Source organism: Halteromyces radiatus, assembly GCF_025201355.1.
Source record: "Halteromyces radiatus strain CBS 162.75 chromosome Unknown BX664scaffold_10, whole genome shotgun sequence".
Classification (NCBI taxonomy): domain Eukaryota; kingdom Fungi; phylum Mucoromycota; class Mucoromycetes; order Mucorales; family Cunninghamellaceae; genus Halteromyces; species Halteromyces radiatus.
The window spans coordinates 131,782-153,212 of NW_026251696.1; the positions used below are offsets into that span (position 1 = coordinate 131,782).

General features: G+C 32.5%; 9 protein-coding genes across 9 annotated transcripts; 6 read left to right on the forward strand and 3 right to left on the reverse strand.

Annotated features, from left to right (window-relative positions):
- Positions 1-107: 107 nt before the first annotated feature.
- Positions 108-1,136, forward strand: BX664DRAFT_342438 (serine/threonine-protein kinase pef1). The gene has a single exon (XM_051547141.1). It carries the CDS (start codon positions 214-216, stop codon positions 1,126-1,128), a length of 915 nt encoding a protein of 304 aa, XP_051396185.1. The 5' UTR covers positions 108-213; the 3' UTR covers positions 1,129-1,136.
- A 1,454-nt stretch (positions 1,137-2,590) lies between these two features.
- Positions 2,591-3,467, forward strand: BX664DRAFT_318021 (40S ribosomal protein S3; the record flags this gene model as incomplete). The annotated part of the gene is made up of 3 exons (XM_051542779.1): positions 2,591-2,632; positions 2,709-2,815; positions 2,885-3,467. 3 exons carry the CDS (start codon positions 2,591-2,593, stop codon positions 3,465-3,467), a joined length of 732 nt encoding a protein of 243 aa, XP_051396186.1.
- A 2,602-nt stretch (positions 3,468-6,069) lies between these two features.
- On the forward strand, positions 6,070-7,496 carry BX664DRAFT_342448 (ATP synthase subunit). The gene is made up of 5 exons (XM_051547142.1): positions 6,070-6,221; positions 6,277-6,448; positions 6,505-6,683; positions 6,754-6,911; positions 6,981-7,496. Exons 1-5 carry the CDS (start codon positions 6,098-6,100, stop codon positions 7,383-7,385), a joined length of 1,038 nt encoding a protein of 345 aa, XP_051396187.1. The 5' UTR covers positions 6,070-6,097; the 3' UTR covers positions 7,386-7,496.
- Positions 7,497-7,830: 334 nt separating this feature from the next.
- On the reverse strand, positions 7,831-10,293 carry BX664DRAFT_286728 (WD40-repeat-containing domain protein). Its single transcript, XM_051541717.1, has 4 exons — positions 10,116-10,293; positions 9,868-10,058; positions 8,848-9,816; positions 7,831-8,793 (listed from the first exon to the last, which is right to left on the reverse strand). Exons 1-4 carry the CDS (start codon positions 10,237-10,239, stop codon positions 8,125-8,127), a joined length of 1,953 nt encoding a protein of 650 aa, XP_051396188.1. The 5' UTR covers positions 10,240-10,293; the 3' UTR covers positions 7,831-8,124.
- Positions 10,294-10,627: 334 nt separating this feature from the next.
- BX664DRAFT_342460 (thioredoxin-like protein) lies at positions 10,628-11,789 on the forward strand. Its single transcript, XM_051547143.1, has 6 exons — positions 10,628-10,970; positions 11,065-11,100; positions 11,166-11,296; positions 11,360-11,429; positions 11,488-11,584; positions 11,656-11,789. Exons 1-6 carry the CDS (start codon positions 10,675-10,677, stop codon positions 11,677-11,679), a joined length of 654 nt encoding a protein of 217 aa, XP_051396189.1. The 5' UTR covers positions 10,628-10,674; the 3' UTR covers positions 11,680-11,789.
- Positions 11,790-13,719, reverse strand: BX664DRAFT_342463 (uncharacterized protein). The gene is made up of 8 exons (XM_051547144.1): positions 13,621-13,719; positions 13,396-13,500; positions 13,144-13,307; positions 12,811-13,090; positions 12,679-12,759; positions 12,433-12,617; positions 12,212-12,374; positions 11,790-12,146 (listed from the first exon to the last, which is right to left on the reverse strand). Exons 1-8 carry the CDS (start codon positions 13,708-13,710, stop codon positions 11,874-11,876), a joined length of 1,341 nt encoding a protein of 446 aa, XP_051396190.1. The 5' UTR covers positions 13,711-13,719; the 3' UTR covers positions 11,790-11,873.
- Positions 13,720-14,051: 332 nt separating this feature from the next.
- BX664DRAFT_342466 (uncharacterized protein) lies at positions 14,052-15,080 on the forward strand. Its single transcript, XM_051547145.1, has 5 exons — positions 14,052-14,105; positions 14,283-14,401; positions 14,471-14,678; positions 14,765-14,935; positions 15,016-15,080. Exons 1-5 carry the CDS (start codon positions 14,103-14,105, stop codon positions 15,022-15,024), a joined length of 510 nt encoding a protein of 169 aa, XP_051396191.1. The 5' UTR covers positions 14,052-14,102; the 3' UTR covers positions 15,025-15,080.
- An 828-nt stretch (positions 15,081-15,908) lies between these two features.
- Positions 15,909-19,163, forward strand: BX664DRAFT_342467 (uncharacterized protein). The gene is made up of 4 exons (XM_051547146.1): positions 15,909-16,630; positions 16,907-17,087; positions 17,154-17,533; positions 17,627-19,163. The coding sequence occupies exons 1-4, from the start codon at positions 16,015-16,017 to the stop codon at positions 18,970-18,972; spliced, it is 2,523 nt and encodes an 840-aa protein (XP_051396192.1). The 5' UTR covers positions 15,909-16,014; the 3' UTR covers positions 18,973-19,163.
- Positions 19,164-19,685: 522 nt separating this feature from the next.
- On the reverse strand, positions 19,686-21,181 carry BX664DRAFT_270046 (uncharacterized protein; the record flags this gene model as incomplete). The annotated part of the gene is made up of 3 exons (XM_051541075.1): positions 19,686-20,235; positions 20,290-20,380; positions 21,043-21,181. 3 exons carry the CDS (start codon positions 21,179-21,181, stop codon positions 19,686-19,688), a joined length of 780 nt encoding a protein of 259 aa, XP_051396193.1.
- Positions 21,182-21,431: the final 250 nt, after the last annotated feature.

The window sequence follows — 21,431 nt, forward strand, 5'->3', positions numbered from 1 at the left end:
CAACAACAACAACAACAAAAGCTGAGCTGGAAATCGTTACACATCCCAAAAACCAATCATTTGTCTGTTTTTTTTTGGAATTCATTTTCATTCTTTTTCTTTTGTTCAATTTATCCGTTTTTTTTTAATTTTTATTTTCTTTCTTTTGCAACAATAAATACAATCATCAAGTTACTTTATAAACGTAACAACATTAACAAGAAGAAGTAAACAATGTCAACATCTAATGGTGGCACGGATCGATATCAACGACTTGAAAAGTTAGGAGAAGGAACATACGCGACAGTGTACAAGGGCAAAAGTCGACTTGGAGGAGAAATCGTGGCATTAAAAGAAATACATTTGGATCCAGAAGAAGGGGCACCGTCTACGGCGATCAGGGAAATCTCCTTGATGAAAGAACTGAAGCATCCGAACATTGTACGACTGATGGATGTGATTCATACAGAGAACAAGCTTATTCTTGTATTTGAATATATGGACCAAGACCTGAAGAAGTTTATGGATACAACAGCAAGAGCGACACATGGGGCGTTGGATCTACAATCTATCAAGCAATTCATGTTCCAGTTGCTGCGGGGGATTGCGTACTGTCATGAAAACCGTGTACTACACCGTGACCTGAAACCACAAAACCTACTTATCAACAAACGAGGTGAACTCAAGTTGGGTGATTTTGGTCTTGCTCGTGCGTTTGGGATTCCTGTCAATACATTCAGTAATGAAGTCGTCACTCTTTGGTATCGTGCTCCTGATGTCCTCCTTGGTTCTCGTATGTACTCTACTTCGATCGATATTTGGTCGGCAGGTTGTATCATGGCTGAAATGTATACAGGTCGTCCTCTTTATCCTGGCACCACAAACGAAGATCAACTACAAAAGATTTTCCGCATGATGGGTACCCCTACCGAACAAACCTGGCCAAATGTCTCTCAATTACCTGAATACAAACCAAATCAACAATATTATCCTGCTCAAACTATTTATCAAATCTTGCCCTCCATCGATCATCTCGGTCTCGACCTTTTGAATAGAATGTTACAATATCAACCTCAAATGCGGATCTCAGCCAAGGATGCTTTAAATCATTCTTATTTTGATCAAGTCAGACATATGCAATTTGAATAATGGTCTAGTTTTTTTTTTTTTTTTTTTTTTTTTTTTTTTTTTTTTTTGTATAGTTTATCAATGAACCACAAAGCATATATTCTTTTTTATTATTATTATTATCCATCATTATCTTATCTATCTATCTATCTATATTTGACGACAATAAATCAATAAACATCTTTTTATGTCATTGTTCCCGATATAAAACTCTCCGAATTTCTTCCCAGCCTCAACAAGTATAAGAAACGTGATCAGATGCTATCACCGATTCTATTTATTGTTTTTGTTTTGTTTCTCTTGGAACATTTTTTTTTTTTTTTTTTTACCAGTCTAACGATCAGCATCTACTTATAAGCAGGTTTGATAGAGAAACTCTAAGGATGTTCACTATGGTATTTCTAATGAAATGATTTTTTAGTTGGGGGGATGACTGTCTACTTTTTTTTTTTTTTTAAAAAAAAAGTCAAATCAAAGTGTTGTTTTATTTCAAAATCTTAACATAAAAAAAAAAAAGACAGACCAGAAGACAAAAGTGTTGTTACTAAGGTAGAAATGAAAAATCTACATATATATATCTATAATAAAGATATAATATGTAAAGGAGAAAGGGGGGTAGTATAAAAAAAACGGTATATTAACGTAGAAAGAACAAACAAACAAATAAAATATATCCAATACCTATGAATGTTTTTCTTCACTATCATGGATCTTTTCTTGAACAACCTTGATATTTTGCTTGAGTACATCGTCCTTATCATATAAGTCTTGACATTCTTGTTTTAATTGAGCAATTTCATCACGTAGTCGTTGTTGTTCCAAAGCTGAAGCGCCAGGAGATAATGGGGTATCATCTTGTGAAGTAGGGAAATTGGTAGTTTGTTGTATAGATTCAGCCATTGGATGAAGAAAAAAATAAAAAAATAGATGAAAGAAAGGAAAGAAAAAGAAAAAAAAAAAAAAGAAACAGAAAACAGAAAAAAAAAAAAAAAAACATAGGGAATTTCTCCTGATTTTTTCATGCCAAACCAAACCAGGAAGGTGTCTGACGGAGATGGAAATTCAATGGCGGCTGTGAGGATTTCATGATTCTTACTTCTCACTTTTTGAAACGAATTCCTTCCTTTTAAAAATATATATACAATGGCTCAAGTTGCTGCCCAAATCTCCAAGAAGAGAAAGGTAAATGATTTATATCTTTATTATAGATTGGATAAAATATATAGATAAATATAGATGGATGGAAGAATGGATGGATGGATGGATACTGACTTTTTTTTTTTTTTTTATAGTTCGTAAGTACATAATCATCCTATCACCCTCCCCAAGTCTCGTGAACATGAAAAAAAAAAAACATCCAACAATGTAGTAACAACAACGACAAATTAACGATATACCAATATTGAATACATTCTAAAGCACATGCATATATACGCACACATCCATCATACGCACGTACACACACATATACATAGATTCACCCATGCACATACACATTCACACACATTCACACACATTCACACATGTATATATATATAAGCGATCTATCTAAGGCTCACAACATCATTTTATCATTTTTCTGATATTTTGTTTACTATTAGGTCGCCGATGGTGTGTTCTATGCTGAATTGAACGAATATCTTACTCGTGAATTGGCTGAAGATGGTTATGCTGGTGTTGAAGTTCGTGTGACCCCTGCTCGCACTGAGTAAGTTTGAAAAAAAAATTATAAAAAAAAGGAAGGATGAATAACTTTTTATATATATTTGAAAAATAGAATCATTATCCGTGCCACTCATACTCAAAATGTTCTTGGTGAAAAAGGTCGTCGTATTCGTGAATTGACCACTCTTGTTCAAAAACGATTCAAGTTCACTGAAAACTCTGTAGAATTGTATGCCGAACGAGTTCAAAACCGTGGTTTATGTGCCATTGCTCAATGTGAATCCGTCAAGTTCAAGTTACTCAACGGTTTGGCTGTACGACGTGCCTGTTATGGTGTTGTTCGTTTCGTTATGGAATCTGGTGCCAAGGGTTGTGAAGTGGTTGTGTCTGGTAAGCTCCGTGCTGCTCGTGCTAAGGCTATGAAGTTCAGTGATGGTTTCATGATCCACTCTGGTCAACCTACTCGTGATTTCATCACCACTGCTGTGCGTCACGTTCTTTTACGTCAAGGTGTGCTTGGTATCAAGGTCAAGATCATGTTAGATAATGATCCTACTGGTCGTCAAGGTCCTAAGCAAACTTTGCCTGATATCGTTACTATTTTGGAACCTAAAGAAGAAACTAACATTGAAGTCCCCACTGCTCAAGAATTCGGTGTACCTGCTCCTGTCACTCCCGCTCCTGTAGAAGCTTGATTCTCTCTTACATAGTTTAGCTTTTATATATATCTTCTTTTTTATTTACAAAATATCAAATCAATAAAAAAAAAAAATAAAAAATAAAGTGTTTTCAAAGTTTTTTGTCGGGTCACAAGAAAATGTTTTTCGTGATGTTATAAAATAAAAAATCGTACTTTCCCAAAATGGATGTCGCATTACCACTTTTTCAGATATCGCTTTAGAGATGTCGGTAGAGTATGTCATTGATTGATGATTGATAATGGATGATGGATGATTAATGATGGATGATTAATGATGGATGATTAATGATGGATGATTGATGATTGATGATGGATGATAATTTTTTTTTTTTTTTGTAATCTTATCTTCATCTTTTTTTTTGTACTTTTATGATTCTGTACTATTGAAGCAAATATATCCTGACTATTATCTTCGGTCAGGATGTGCTTTTTTCCACAACTTTATATAAGCAATTCGAAGATCAAGTGTGCTAAAAGCACAAGAAAATGATGAACGAGCTTTCATTTCAAGTCAAAAAATCCAGTTAGCTTTACCTGAGTTATCTTCTCGCTTGACCAGTGGATTTGAATCAATTACTGCAACAATCAAAGCCATGAATCATGATCATCAGTCAAATTTCCTGCCTCTTTATATTTCTGTAGTTTCCTCGCAACCTATCATCATTGTATCAAATTTGGACTGAAGATGCATGATGACATTCTCTTTCAGCTGTATTAATAGCAATATGCACCTTGCCTACTAATTTATAAGGTAAACCAAGAATGAAAAGTCAATTCAGTTATCCCTCATTCAATTAATAATGATTATCATCATCAAAAAGAAAAAAAAGAGCCATGGAAGTATATTGTTGTGTATCACAAAAAGTAATATAATTTTTATTTTTATTTTAAAAAAACACATACTGACTAACTAAAACTATCACTACTTGTATCTATTATAGTACCAACCTGAAGCATTCGTCCACCGAGAACCTAACAACAAGCTGCCCTTCCTAACCAAATGAAGCTTGTCATAAAGTCAGTTTTTCGTTCACATTACTAGTAAAATAAAACCAGGCAAAGTAATTCACATTCTACTATAAAATATTTTTGTCATTTACCTATACTAAATCCTACATCCAAAATGAAACGGTTTCCCCATGTATTTTGTAAATCCCTTTTTCAAAACCCTCCAAATCCAATAAAATCTACCTTGACAAAGATCGCACAAACAAAGAGGACACCTAATGTGGAAAAAAAAGTGGATGGAGAAAAGAAAAAGAAAGAAAAAAATTAAAAAAAGGCAAAACGCGCACAAAGGGGTGGGTTTTTGAAGCCCGTCCACTGACGACTATTTGACATGATTTTTTGATTTTTCTTTTTTTTCGACCCAACCCCAACCTTGCAAATTGATTTTTTTTTTCCTATAGTCGATAAATTTCAGCAAAACCTTTATATTCAGTCATCACCCATCGCCCATCATCCATTACCCATCACCAATATATTACATATTTCGTAAAGAAAAAAAAAAGACTTCTTTATGCATCCTGGTAAGACTGTCCAAATTGACGTGGATGACTTTAAACAGCCACAATTTTATGATTATTTAAGATATCAAACAAGTTTTTATTTTAAATGAAAGGTAAGAAGTGTAATTTTTTTTTATCATAATAGTTCAAGAGAAGTAAGAATAGTAAATGATAAAGCAATCACCCATCATCCATCATCCGTCATCCATCATCCATCATCATCCACCATCCATTATCCATCATCATCCACCATCCATTATCCATCATCATCCACCATCCATTATCCATCATCATCTATCATCCATCATCATCTATCATCCATCATCATCCATCATCATCTATCATCATCTATCATCCATCATCATCTATCATCCATCATCATCTATCATCCATCATCCATCATCATAATTAAGACAGGGGTGTACTAATGTAATATTCATATCTTGTGATGTTGATGTAAATTTGCATAATAGTTCCTTTTTTTTTAGAAAATACATTTACTCGGGTCTTCTTTGTTTATTTTCATTAACTGAGACATTCGATCGATCACCTTTTGTATAGTTGACAAATGTAAATTTGCATAATAGTTCCCTTTTTTTTTTCTTCTGAGATATTTTTGCCAGGTTTATTTTATTCTTTGATCAAGTGAGAGATATAAAAAAGTGATATTTTCTTTTTCTTTTTTTTTTTCTGTTTCTTTTTTCTCTTTTTTTCTCTTTTCTTTTTCTTTTTGAAATCTCTCTTGGTGTTCAAAGTGAATATCAAACTGTAACAGCAACATATAAAAATATGTTATCGCCTCTTCGGAGGACGTATTTAATGCTTCCCTACAGGTAAGTTAAAATAAATAAATATAAAAAAATGGATATGTTGACTAAATAATATTTTATTTCCTATTTTTGCGACATCTTATTCTTTGAATTCCGTCATTTTTTATTGAATAAAGTGTAAATGAATAGTATCTTTTTGAACTTGGGAGACACAGGGAGATGACAATTCATATTCCGCAACTTTTTTTTTTTTTCTTTCATACTCGATGGATAAAACTTGACTTTTTTTTTTCTTTCCATCTTTTTATTTATTGATTGGTTTTTTTTTTTTTAAATTTATATACATTATGGTTACTGAAATTTTATTCAACGAAAATAATGGTTATGTAGATGGTATTCTTCGAGGTTATCGTTCTGGTATCTTGACTTCATCTCAGTACCTCAACTTTACTCAATGTGAAACACTTGAAGGTAATAAAATAATCGTCCATATCTCTTTTGTTTTTAACTATATTTTCTTGAATAGATCTTCGTTTACAAATTGGAGCTACGGATTATGGTACTTTGTTACAGAATGAACCTTCTCCTATTGCCACTTCAACCATCTCTGAAAAATTGACTCAACGACTTGTAGAAGATTTTGAATATATTCGGTCTGTTGCTACTGAACCTTTAGCCAAATTCTTGGACTATATCACGTAAGTTTTTTTTATTATTCTTGATAATAAATCCCCAACTTATTTTCAATTTTCAGTTATCAATATATGATCGACAATGTGATTTTACTTATTACTGGTACTTTACATGAACGCGATACTCATGAACTCTTGGAACGATGTCATCCTCTTGGTGTTTTTGATTCTATGCCTGCTTTATGTGTTGCTACTACTGTTGCTGAATTGTATAATACTGTCCTTGTTGAAACTCCTTTGGGTAAAAAAAATATATCTATTGTATTTATCTTCATTGACTCTTTTTTTTTTTTTTTTCTGTTGCACTTTAGCCCCTTATTTCGCCAATTGTCTGAGTGCTCATGATTTGGATGAACTCAATATTGAAATCATTCGTAACACTTTATATAAAGCCTATCTTGAAGATTTTTATCAATTCTGTCAAACTTTGGATGGTCCTACTGCTGAAGTGATGGGTGATATTTTACGGGTAAAATGATATCTATTCAAGAAATAAATAAATAAATAAATAAAAAACTAATAAATTATTTTAATCTAGTTTGAAGCTGATCGTCGTACTGTTAATATTACTATCAATTCATTCCGTACAGAATTGACGAAAGAAGATCGCAAGAAATTATTCCCTACCATTGGAAGATTGTACCCTGATGGCAATGCTCGATTAGCCCAAGCTGATGAAGTGGAACAAGTCAAAGCAGTATGTGATGTGATCCATGAATATCGTGGATTTTTTGATTCGACATCTAACAAGACATTGGAAGATATGTTTTTTGAACAAGAAGTCTTTTTGAACCGATTGGCCTTCCAACAACAATTCAACTTTGGTGTCTTTTATGCCTATGTCAAATTGAAGGAACAAGAAATTCGCAACATTGTTTGGATCGCTGAATGTATTTCTCAAAATCAAAAGGATAGAATTAGCTCTTATATCCCTGTGATGTGATTCAATTTCCCTACATGGATCAATATAGCTTTTATTTAGTTACCCCTCTTGTTTTTTTTTTCTATTATGATTATTTGAATAAAGATAGTTTGTATTCTCTATTAAAAAAAAGGAAGCTAGATAGATGATTTGGTTTTTTAGTTGTTGAGTGCAGTTGTAGATGATATGATTGATATGTGCCCTTTATGAATCTTGAGAGGATAATATAAAGATGCTTTCCGATCTTGTTATTTCCATACGATGATACAAGTATATCCAAAACAATAGAATTATTTATATTCAAGAAGGATAGAAAGCGATGACATACTTTTTTTTTTTTTTTTTTTTTAAAAAAAAATGATCATTTACGATAAAGATCCATATAGAGATGATGATAAGGATATAATGGTGGCAATGTTATATGATAATAATGATCATCACTTTTAAGTAGACTACATCAAAAAAATTAAAAGTGGAATGAGATGGATGTTTATTGATGAACAAAAATGTAACAAAAAATTGAGAGTACCATGTAAATAGTAGACAAAAAAAAATGGAGTGAAACATGCGAATGAAGTGTGTGTAAACAAAATAATAATAAAGAGGTATGAACATCTAAAATAGGATGGAGAAGAAAGAAAAAAAAAAGTACATGAAAAGTTGAGTTGTGACATATGGAAGTATAATAATGATAATAATAATAATAAAAAGAATAATAACTATCTTAAACATACAAAAAAAAATACAAAAGATTTCTTGATCAACGACGACCACCACGACGACTACCAGATTTTGGTTTAAAGGACATTTCCATACCACCCATTGAAGTACGAGAAACACGATGACCTTCATTTTTCTTTTGAGCCTTTGAGGATTGTAATCTTGCACCAAATGATTTGTCATTACTCTTGAATTTACGTTCAGTACTACGAATGGTTGTAAGAGGTTTGGGTTTTTCAATGGTACGTTGTTGTTCCTTGCGAAGTTTGCCCACGATATCTTCATCATCATCACTGTTCTTCATACTATCATCAGAATCCATATCATCCGAAGAATCATTGACCATTGCTTGATCATCATCATCATCATCATCATCAGAAGAGTTCGCAGCAAAGGCATCCATTTCTCGTTGTTTTCGTGCACCAGGATGTAATAATTCGTATTCCTTTGATTCCATATCCACTTCGAATTCTGGATCGGCAAACATATCTTTGAATCGACTGTCTTCCATGATTTCTGCTGCATTGCTTTTGTTCTTCTTTTTCTTATTATTGTTGGTATCTTCCAAAATTTGTTTAGCCAATTGTTTATTGACAGCAGGAAGTTGTTTGTTGGCACGAATACGAGATGCACGTTCCTTTTCCAATTTTTCTCGTACTTTTTGTTGTTTATAATCATCATAAGCGAATGGATTGGCAATAAGTTTGGCCTATTAAAAAAAAATGATGAATCAAAATGATGTTTGATTTTTTTTTTTTTTTACCTTTTCATAAAGTCGTAAATCGACAAAGAAACCATGCATATAAGCTTTAAGAACATTGGTACCCATAAGATGATCCAAACCAAGAGCAGATAATTCTTTACGAGTAACAAATTTGTATTCATCATATACATCACGATTAGGATTTTCTTCCATTTCTTCTGTCAGATTTTCCAAGAAGGATGCCCAGGCAGGAGCAGGACCCAATTGAGGAATATAGTAAGCACCCATTTGAATACCTTCTTGAGCTGTGAACATAAGACCACTGTCACCAACCATACATACATCGTTGATATCAGTTTCAGGTTCAATGGAAGTAAAGTGTTTACCAGTATTTCGATCCCAAATCTTGACAATCTTCTTATCAGCCACCACAACCTTATCACTACCATGTGTACTCGCGTCTCCACTAGAAGCAGCTGCTACACCATCATGGAAATGAATATTCTTGATATCAAAGCCATATTGATGATCCTTCACCATATAAGGTACACTTGCACGTAAATCGTAAAGTAATGTATGACCTGTGTTTGTACCCACACCCATGCTAAGTCCATCATTTCTAAATGCCAATGCTGTCACTTCTGTTGGTGTGTTGTTCACTAGAGATGGAGGTAAAGGTAAATGATCCAATATTCCTACACGAGCCTTGGAGCGAGGATCCCATAATTCCACCGTCCCATTGCTTGTTCCCATACCAAACAGTTGATGTGCTGGATTGATCTTGATACAATTCACTCCTTCATGACCATCTGTTTGGATAGAGTTCAAAAACCGTCCTTGATCCAGATTCAATCGATATACTTCACTACCCGAGGCAGCCACCATAACATCACATGAAGGAAAATGATAAGCTAAATCACGTCCAAACTTGGGTACTCTAGTTCGATAATGAATCCCTCCTTGAGCATGTAGTTCAATAGATCGATCGTTTTGTAATAATACTGATTTCGTCCAATCGTCCGATAATAACTATAAAAAGAAGTATGAGTTTTAGAAGAAATATATATATATTTATCTTACTTCAAAATTAACAGTTTCAGCATCAGTATGTCGTTCAAATTTCATGGAAACTTCAGCAAATTCATATACACGCATTTGAGGCTTATAAGTTCCTGTTGCCACAGCAAAGTTTCCATCCTTTGTAATCTTGATCTTATTAGAAGCTTCAGGGAATTCAAAGTCTTGAAGAAGTTCCACTCGAGTTCGATAGTCTATTAAATTGAAAGATTAAAAAAAAGTTATCCGGAGGGACTGTTTTCTTTCCTTACCAAAATCCTTTTTCAAAGCCTTCTTCTTTTTACGTACAAGCCAATCAGGAATAGATCTTGATCCAAGTCCACCTGATACAGTATATACTTTGACATTATTTGCCGTTGTTACTGGTAAAACCATATTAAAATAATTTTATTAAAAAAAGAAAGGTAGAACAAACAAAAGCTATTGATGAAAAAAAAAAAAAAAAAAAAAAAGTTGTAAATGCTGACTTCAAAGCCACTTCAGGAAATAGGCGGTATTCAAATACATTGGATTTTTTTTTTTTTTTTTTTTTTTTTGTGAGTGATACAGTCAATGCTAATCCATGTCACATACAAAAGAAATAAAATTAAAAAAAAATCATTCGACAAAAAATTTATATTTTATATTATATATATATTAATTATACATTATATAAAGAGTATGCCTTTTTTGGATCATCTTCAATACACTCTTATTTTCAAACACCGGTGATTCTTTTATGGAGTTGTTTTCAAGGAGGTCTTTTTTTTTTCTTTTTCTTTTTTTTTTTTTCTCCGTATTTTTTTTTATTTCTTTTTAGTTAAATTCAACATGAAAGACGATGCCATCTTATTAGATCATGATTTAAACGATAATACATCAATACACACAAAGAAACGACGTATGGAATATACCAACAAGGAAAGCATTACAGCCACAATGATCAATCCATTGTACCAACAAAGGTCCTTTCAAGTAGCACCTGATTTCAATTGTTCTGCTGTTATAGATCCTCAACTTGCTTCTGACTATTATTTATCCATGACCATGAATTCTTATCGTTGTCAGTTATCACATTTATTACAACATACTAAAGCTGTGGTGTTATTCTTTTATGGAAGGGATTTGTAAAATATTTATTATTTATTTATTTATTTATTTTTTTTTAAAAAATCAAATATAATGAAATAATTGTATTCATTTCATAATTTTTTTTTTTAGTACTACGGTTGCAGGATCAGATCTCATGTCTATTAGGTATAATAAACATTTGCATGGAAGCGGGGACCAAAATCAACTCAAATCTATTTTTTTTTTTGAAGTGCGAATATAGATCGTTTCAAACAACAAGCTGCCATACCTCTTGGTCTTTCCATCGATACTGAACAAGTACATCAATCTTATTTACAATATCATCAACAACAATATCAACAAATTCTACCTTTTCCATTACGTAAACTTATTTTTTTTTTTTGATTTATACGAATATACTAAATTTTACCGTCTTTTGTTATAGTATCAGATCCAACTCGATCCATTGTTAGACATTTTAATATATTGAATAAAAATACATCTGTAGCTGAAAGGTAAATAATTTATATATAAATGATTGATTTTTATTATTTTTTTTTATTTGTTGAATAGAGCTGTGTTTATTATCGATCGATCTCGTCAAATTCAATTCTCATTTGTACTTGGTGATGATAGGATACATCATTCAATGGATACTATTATGACAACTGTAAGTCTATATATATATAAAAGATCACTTTGGTTTTATGATTCATTTTTTTTTAATATCCACTTTTATAGTTACAGATGCTACCTACCACCTAGATGACATAAAAACTATATTATAGAAACTATGAATTTATCTTGGATAGATTTACAAAATATATATTAGAATCATGTAGTTTGACAATACCATAAAAAAAAAGACAATAAAGTGTTTCTTTTTATTGAAAAATAAATGCATTGTATATACAAAATGATAATGATGATGAAGAAAGGTATACAAGATATATATGATTCTAATCCATTCGAAGTAGTTCGGAGATAACAGAAGAACCACGAAGGAGAGAAACCATATTTGACATGAAGCTGATGGTTGTCGGTTCTTTTTGTTGATGCTTTTCCTGATAAACGATCACAAATACACCATGTTCATCCACCCGCATAAGGTAATATGTACTTGCAAGCATATTATCAAAGAAATGAGTTGGTCCTGTTTTTGAATCATTGAGTTTGGTTTGACTTCCTTGAATAATTGAAATAATGTTGGGTAAATGATTCGTAGGAGGTTGCTATCATAGAAAAAAAAGATGAATTGATATTCTTTTTTTTTTTAATCTATTTTATTTTGACTTACTGGTGGTAAACAAAAAATAAAGGGAAATGAATGTATTCCTCGAGGTGGTTCATAAGGTGTTCCATGACAAACAAATCCTTCAGGAAAGAAAGGTTTTTCAGTCTTCACTTCATAAACAAGGCCAATACTATGTGCACCATACCTTTTCCGAAACGTCGATATCCTATCATACAAAATAAATCAACAAATATATATATATATATGTATATATATTCACTTACATTTCAAAATAATCTGGTTCGATGCCTTTCCATAAGGTACGTTCTGGTTCATCATCTACCAACAATCTTTCCTTTTCGAGGAGAATGGTGTGAAAGTAAAGTGTCATTTTTGCTGTGAGATTGATCAAGTATTTGCTGAGCCATCGGATGGTTGGAGGCCAAATATCACCACTACGACTTTTGTTCTTATTCATGTAATAAATAAAATTTTTTTAATGATATGGTATAAACTAAATTCAAACTTACATCTGATCCACTTGTACTTGAAAAAAGACCAAAAGGCCAAGTATAAGATTCTTTGACTTCCTCATGACGTACGGATGACTTCTAAAAAAAAAAAATCGTTTTATAATTTGGTCATATATTGATTGATTTTACCTCTGGATAATCTTGAGCCTCACATTGTGATTTCCAATCCAATAATTCTTGTTTATATTCATACAATGCCATACAAGCATCTTGAAAAGCATAATCAGTGATAACCATTCGTAATCGTAAAAGAGCTGCCAAAATCGAGATTTCCTTTTTCACACCTATACCCAAGAATCCTAATCGTTGTGCCAATCCGGTATGTTCAACAGTATTCATCATATTTTGTAAATCCTCCAATAGATCATTTTGAGGTGTTTTGGATGATTGAGAAGCAATACGTTGATAACTATCAAATGAATATTAATTTTTTTTTTCAATAGAATGTTCAAACCTACATACATGTTGATCAAATTTTGTCGTATAGTACAAAGGTCTGATAATCCAGTCAAAATACTAAGAATCGATGCCCTTTCAAAATAATTCGTCACAGTGGTGTTACTTTCAAATATATGAATTTCCTTGACAGCATCATCGACCAAATAGGTATACATTGAATTCAACAGCTAAGAAGGAAAAAAAAGTCGACGTGAATCAGTACCATTCTTTTCTTTATCTCTTTTTTTTTTTTTTTTTCCTTTGATTATTCCTTACGCTGTCTTTGCGCATAAACCATTTTGGTTTCATAAAAGAGAGTTGTGTATACAAATTTTCACAATTGATAAGTTTCATCATGATACTGCCGAATGGTTGATAAGCCTGTCAGTCAAATAAAAAAAAAAAGGATGGAGTATAACAATATAGTGATTAGTTTGGTGGAAAAAAAAAAAAAAAAAAAAAAACACGAGAAAGAGGTATTGTTTTTTTTATATTTCTTACACGTAATAGCCTAGTAGCAAGTTTATTAGCTGCAGAATAGTCAAAAGCACCTATTGCTTGCAATGTTGAGGTATATAGGTCTTCACTCATTGTAAGTTTGTTGGGAAGAAAATAAAAATAAAAAAAAAAAGAAATGAAATTCGGTAATTGAATACACGAACATAACACACATATGACATCTCACCTTTTTGCTTACTCTTTGCTACCGTCACCTTCTTCAAATCATTTTATTTCTTGTTATTCTGAAATGTATTCATATTGATATTCTTATTGTATTGATGATATCTATATTATCCCATTGTTATTTTACCCATTCTATTAAGATGGATCGATTTTTGTATAGTGACTACATTTCATTTTCCGATCTTCAGAGGTGATTTTGAGCTTGTGCCAAGTCCATATTTTTTTTTGTTTTCTTTTTTTCTTTACATCTACTATCATTTTTCTCTCTCTACATATATATATATATATATTATATCCTTATGGTAAGTTCATCAAGTTGACAATATTCTATTTTATTTTATTAGTTTAATATATTAGTGAAAGGAAATTGGATAAAACCAAATGATGAAAAAGAAAAAAGAATAAGATGGCGAATAGGATGTGTGAAACTATGATGACTATAAGAATATTCAATATTTAATTCTTTATTATTTGTTTAGTCCAATACACTTCGTCCCTATTTGACGGCTGTACGCTCATCTTTGACAGCAGCATTATGCATTGAAAACTTCTCTTCCCAAGTAGCTGAAAGACATAACACGCCTGAAGTAGAATCTGGGTAAGATAACAAAAAAATAAATAAATAAATAAATATTGTCATCATTTATTAATTTTTTTTTTTTTGTAGCAAGTCGAAGGAAGTTTTATTGAACCCTTTGGTGATTAGTAGAAATGAAAATGAAAAAGTATTGATAGAATCATCAGTCAATTCCATCCGTGTCAGTATTAAAATCAAACAAGCAGATGATCTGGAACGCATTTTGTGTCACAAATTCTCTCGATTCTTGATGCTTCGAGCTGAAAATTTCGTGATTCTGCGTAGAGTACCTGTCGAGGTAAAAAAAAAAAAAAAAAAAAAAAAAAAAAAAAAAAAAAAAAAAGGAATAAAAAGACATTTATTATTATTATTATTATTGTTTAGGGTTATGATATCTCCTTCTTGATCACCAACAAACATACCGAACAAATGTACAAACATAAATTGGTGGACTTTATTGTACATTTTATGGAAGAAGTTGATAAGGAAATCTCAGAGATGAAACTCAGTGTCAACACAAGAGCTCGTATCGTTGCAGAAAGCTATTTATCCCAGGTAAACAAAAAAGAAAAAAAAATGAAACGATAAAACGATAGATGTGTTACTAACTGTTTATTATGACTTTATTATTATAGTTTGCCTAGATAGTTTTTTTTTATATCGTCTACAATAAACTGGTATTACTCTTATGATATTTGATGGTGAATGAAGAATAATGATATGGAATGATATAAATGATAAAAAGGGATAGATGGGGATAGATGATGTATGATGATATATATATATATTAGTGACGATGAAAAAGAGAGAGAGATCGGCATCACAAAAGACCAGACTAGGCTGACTTTTTTTTTTAAAGTTTTGTGTTTCAGTTATAGAAAGGCGTACTATCAAATTGGTACAAAAGTCAACTGAGAATGGAAAGTCCAAGTGGAGGGTTACATTTTTTTTTTTTTTTTTTAGTTTGTTACGAAGACGACGAGGTTTAACAAAGATTTTTTTTTTGTGGGGAGAAGTAAGAACTGTCTTTCAAACTTTCGGATAAAAAAAAAAAGGAAAAATGATGTGTTTAACAAAGAATATGATCAGCTGGTCATGATGATACATAGAGAGAGGAACCAAAAAAGAGATGAGGTCATGTGGTAGTACTTGTTGGTTATTCGTACTTTTAAAAAAAAATACTTTTTTTAGTTACTCGAGGATGAATTTTCAATCTCACTCTTTTATCTTATTGGATGTTTCAAACATTTATCCCATTGGTTTTTTGTTAATGTGGGGGAGAAATCAGTCTACTTATAATTGAACTAAGAATGGCAAAGTTTCTTTTTATCAACGGGGTTTAAATTTGATTTCTATCCCCAATGTCCTAGTCAAATCATAATACACCAATCAAAGATCATTCAAGCAAAAAATGGTGTAACCAATAACACTATTTTTTTTTTTTGTTTAGAAATACGCCCAGCTTTTTCCCCGCTTTTTTTTTTTATTATTTTTTTTTTTATTATTTTTTCTTCTTTTCTTTTTCTTTCTTTTTTTCTTCTTTCTTCTTTTTATTTTATATTATTGTCTCTCTTTTTTTTTTTTATCGCTGGCGATTTTATTTATATATTAAAAACTTATTTTTTTTTTTTGAAATGATGACTTCTTTTGTACCTTTGGATGAAACCGTGTCACGTAAAAGAAAGCAAGAACCTACAAGTTTATCAGAATTTGTATATTCTTCTCCAAACTCACCATCACCTCATCCCATGAATCTATCAAGTACTGATATTATGGACCATGGTTATTCTTTTGGTTTTGATCCTTCTTCTTTTGAATACCCAAGTTTAAATGATTATTCAGATTCTCATTCAAGACGTCATTCAGTTGCAGTAGGTGATATGGATTATTATCATCAATATAATAATAATAATGAATTTATCAAACAAGAACCTTTGGATCATATGAATTGGGGAAATGTTCAACAATTATTTGGTGGAACATCTTTACCTTCTTCATTCTCTTCTCATTCAAGTGGTACAACTTCTGATGATACTGCAACTCATCAACGTACTTTATCTCTTCGTTTGGAAAATTTACCTTCTTCTCCTCAAGATCATGCAACTCCTACCACTCCTGTTTTCTTTTCTCCAACCTTTTTGGATTCACTTAGTGCAACAACAGAAGAGGATAGTTTTACAAATTTTATGGATTCTTCTTTTATATCTTCTCAACAACATACTATTCCTTCTGATTTTTTGGTACATCCTGGTCAATTAGCTATGCAAAATCATTATCAACCATCATCATTATTTACTCCAACAACAAGAAAACAATCTATTTCTAAACGAAGATCTAAACCCAATAAGTCATCATCACCACCACCACCTTCTTCACCAGCTACTACTATGTCTACTTGTTCACCATCACCTCCTATTACACCATCTCAACATCTCAATACTTTTGAATCTTTCCAACATACACATCCTTCCATTCCTGAAGAAGATGATATCATACCCAATGATGAAACTACTGAAAATCGACAAGCTGCTGAACGAAGAGCAAAAAATAGTTTGGTATCGGCTCGTATTGTACAAGGTGCTAATTCAGCTACGCAATTAAAACCTTTGATTCAACGTTACCTTTTGTCCAATGATTCTTGTGGTGAACATTCTGTTACTATCTTGACCAGTAAGGTTGCACAAAAAAGTTATGGTACTGAAAAAAGGTAAGAACTTTTTTTTAAAAGTACGCATGGATTTAAACAAAGTTTTTTTTTTTTTTTTTCTTTTAGGTTTTTGTGTCCACCTCCTACAACAATTTTATCAGGTGCATCATGGTGGACTCAAAAGGATGGTACACTTTCTACTCCTAAATTAACTATTCATATATCTGGTGAACCTACAAGTCAAAATGGTACTTTAGAATGGTCAGATCAAAATGGATGTGTTATGGAAAATCCTTCTTCTCTTGCTCAAGATAAAGTTTCTCTTTCTGGAAAATGTGTATCCAAACAACTTCATATCAATGATGCAGATGAAAAGCGACGTCGTGTCGAAGTTTTGGTCAAAATTCAATTGGGGAATGGTTTACAACTTGGTACTCTTGCTAGTAAAGGAATTAAGGTCATTTCTAAACCAAGTAAGAAAAGACAAAGTTTAAAAAATATGGAATGTAAGTTAAAATGATTAAAATAAGGGATTATTTTATATTGATCTCTTTTTTTTTTATATATATATATATATATATATATATATATATATATAGTATGTATTCATCATGGTACGACAGTATCATTATTCAATCGTATTCGATCACAAACTGTATCAACTAAATATTTGGGTGTATCCAATGGTGATGGTAATAACACAGGGACTTGTTTTGTGGCTCGTACAGGTTCATGGGATCCTTTTGTTATTTGGATTGTCGATACTTCACGTTCACCAGAATCAGCATCATCCACTCCTCCTCGTTTACCTCATCATCCTACCAATCCTGATTTCCCACCACCTCCTGCTATTGCTTTACAATCTGGTGCAAGTCTTCAAACCCCCATGGCTCTTCATTACAATCAACCTGTGGTTTTACAATGTGTTAGTACTGGTCTTGTGAGTCCTGTGATGGTGATTCGAAAAGTGGACAAAGGAAGTGCTGTACTTGGTGGTAACCGTGTCGAAGATTTATCGGGTCTGACAGGTGGTGAATGTGGTGATGAAGCTATTGGTGATCCTGTCTCTCAACTTCATAAGATTGCCTTTCAAATTGTTCAAGATCCATCCGTGGCTTATAACAACAAAGCAAATTATCAACTATATCCAAATAATAATAATAATAATAGAATGATGAATGATTGGATTTTACCTCAAGCATCCCATCCTGTTACTTATCTTGCATGTTTGAATGATGTAGTAGGCATGCACAAGACATCTACCATGCGTACCGTGATATCAGCTCGACCACCTCCTTCTTCTTCTTCTTGGAATATGGATGATGATTTGATTTCTTCTATGATCTCTTCTCAAATAGAAGGCAAAGTAGTACGAAAACGACGTGTCTCTTGTGATGTTGTGAAAAATAATAAATTGATTGGGAAAAATATAGCAAGTCAACGACGACGTGTCAATTCTTTAAATGATGTCATGGAACGGGCCGATCGACGATCAAGTATCAGTTCAGATGATGGATCTTGTTGGACTGAAGATGTATCTGATGCAGCCGTATGGACCATTGTTGGTACCGATTCAGCAAAATTCACTTTCTGGACACCTCAACAAGAATCATTCAACAATCCATTTACTCATCCTCAACAAAGTCATGCCATTACACCTTTCCCATTGATTCATCATATCAATTCCACTTCATCCAATATCATGGTCATGACTGGTGAAAATCTAACTCGCGATTTGGCTGTATGGTTTGGTGATGTCAAAGCTCCTCTGACGGAATACAAATCAAGAGATTTAATATCTTGTACCATCCCTGATGTGGCTGATCTACGTTCCAGTCTTGTTGCCTCTTCTTGTAATGATGATCCTCTTTCAAACAAGATCCCGATTTTATTGGTTCGTGGTGATGGTGTGGTTTATCGTACTGGTGAATTCTATTCTTTTTAAACTATTTATCTTTTTGTATATTCCCCATTTCCTCTTCCCCTCTCTTCATTCCCTTTATATAGTTTATATGCAATTTTTTTTACTTTTATATGTTTTTTTTTTATGATTTATCCTATGATGTATAGTTGTTTTTTTATGTCTCTTCTTTCTATGGCATTTTTGTCATTCTGTAAATAAAAAAAAAATTGTTTTTTTTTTTTTTGATCAATGTTGATATAGATCAAGTGATAACTCTAATGATGAGGCGTGATATAAAGTGATTGTTCCACGTTGCACATCCTCTACCAGGTAAAAAAAGAATAGTTTCCCTCTTTCCTCTTTTTTTTTTTTTTTTTCTTGAAGCATTTCTATGAAGTCAGGAAAGGTAGTACAAGAATCCTCCGACGAGTGCCACTTTTCTTTTTTTAGTTCTTCATTGGGTTCACGTTGGTGGCACCAAATAGAATCAATCACCTTATCAAAAGTTTAATCCAAAAGGATTTGAAGCTATATTTTGTATTCCCTATTGATGTTGCACGATTCATGCAAATCTATGATCAGAAAAATGAGGTACAACACAAGTTTTATTATTCAAAGAAAAGGGGGGGGGAGAGGGGAAAGTTTTTTTTTTGTAGTTTTGAATGTATAAATGTAACTGTATATGTATGGAGGAAGGGAGGGAGGGGGGGAATAAAATATGTATAAAAAAAATAAGAATTATATAGAAGAACAAATCATTGAGTAGTCGTTTGGGAATCATCACAATGAAAATCATCGTCAAAGTTGGCAAATTGGAACCAATCAGTTGGTGGTAAGTCATGTGGTGATAGGTCGGATGAAGGTAGATCCATCAGGTATGGCAAATCATCATCCAATGTACTGGGCATCGCGTCTGAATATAAAAGTGATGGTATGTCTGCTGTCGATAAACCCCACATGTTCACATCGTTCTTGTTTATCGTTGTAGTTGGTTTTGCTTTTTCTGCAAGATCAAAATCAGACCAAATTTGTTGTTGTATTGTAGATGATTTGATGTCAGTCGGTATATTTGAAATATAATTGGTTGAATCTTCTTCGGATTTCGGTAAATTGACAAGTTTAGCGCGTTTGGATTGTTCAATACATCGTGGACAATGATAAATGTCATCCAATACAGAGTCGTTTGTTCCAAGACAATCCAAATGAAGCCATAATTGACATTCATCACATTGAACCATCATTCCTTTGTCATCAGTAGGATGGTCACACACACAAAGCACCCCTGTTGGTTTGGCTGCTGATTGGCTGGATAAGACGCTATTATTCACTGAGATATTTTCCTTGTCGATTGGTTCAGACTTGATTGTAGAGATATGAACACATCGATCAAGATGATAGGCCAATCCATTTCGAGTTTTGTATTTTTTATTGCAAGGAGTACAAACATAAGCTTGTGAACCTAAAAAAAAAAAAAAAATCAATATAAATGAAAATAAAGAATGAATTTTTTTTTTAAAAATTTACCATCTTCAAGAGTAACAGGAGAAGCTTGAGAAGCTTGAAAACGACCATCTGAACGAGGAGATTTGGCATCATTTGATTTTGATTTTGTAGATCGTTTCCGTTTCAATTCCTTCTTGTTATTAGATGGTGGAGGTAAAGATACAGTATCCAATACACCATATCGTTTACGTTTCTTTTGTTGTAACTGTTGTTGTTGATAAAGTCGACGCTGTTGTAAATAAGTATCACGATGACGGAATAAGCGTTGTCCATTACCAGAGACACAAGCAAAGACACGAGAACGTTTGGTGGATAAATGTATGGTATGTTTTTTAAATGTTGGCCAGGTAGAGTAATCAACGTCATCACGAAGGATATTTGCCGCAGAAGAAATAGCTGGATACATTTTTTCGAGTTGTTTGCCTTGAGATTCTTGTTGTTCTTCATTTTCTAGTTGAGCCAGGATACGATATTTTGCTTGTGATAATCTAACCTTTAAAAGATCCGTCAAATTCTTGATATTGTCAGAAGCAAAGTCACCAAGAGTAGGTTCCGAAGGCCAAAGATCAATACATGTTTGATACAACGAAGAAGAGAAGGATTCAAGACGACAAGGTTTCTGTTCATCATCTTCTTCATTGTTGGTAAAAATAGCAGGTAGAACTGGTTTAGAAGGTGAACCAAGAGGAGACACAGGTAAGGAAGGATCAATACGTCGACTAAGTAATTTGAGTTGTTCAGCTGACATACGTTGTTCAGTACGTTGTTTTTGGTTGTTATCAATATTTTCACTATGATTAATCTTATTCATAAGAGAGGAAGAGATTGTTTTTCCTCCTATTTTAGGATGAGGTCTTGAAATAGATTTTCGTTGAGAGTTATTGTTGTTTAATACTTGAAGTCTATTGACTGACCTTGGAGGTGTTTGTGGTAGATGGTTTTCAATGATGGGTGGCCTATTTTCTTTTTGAATATGGTCGTCACTAAGGATATAATTT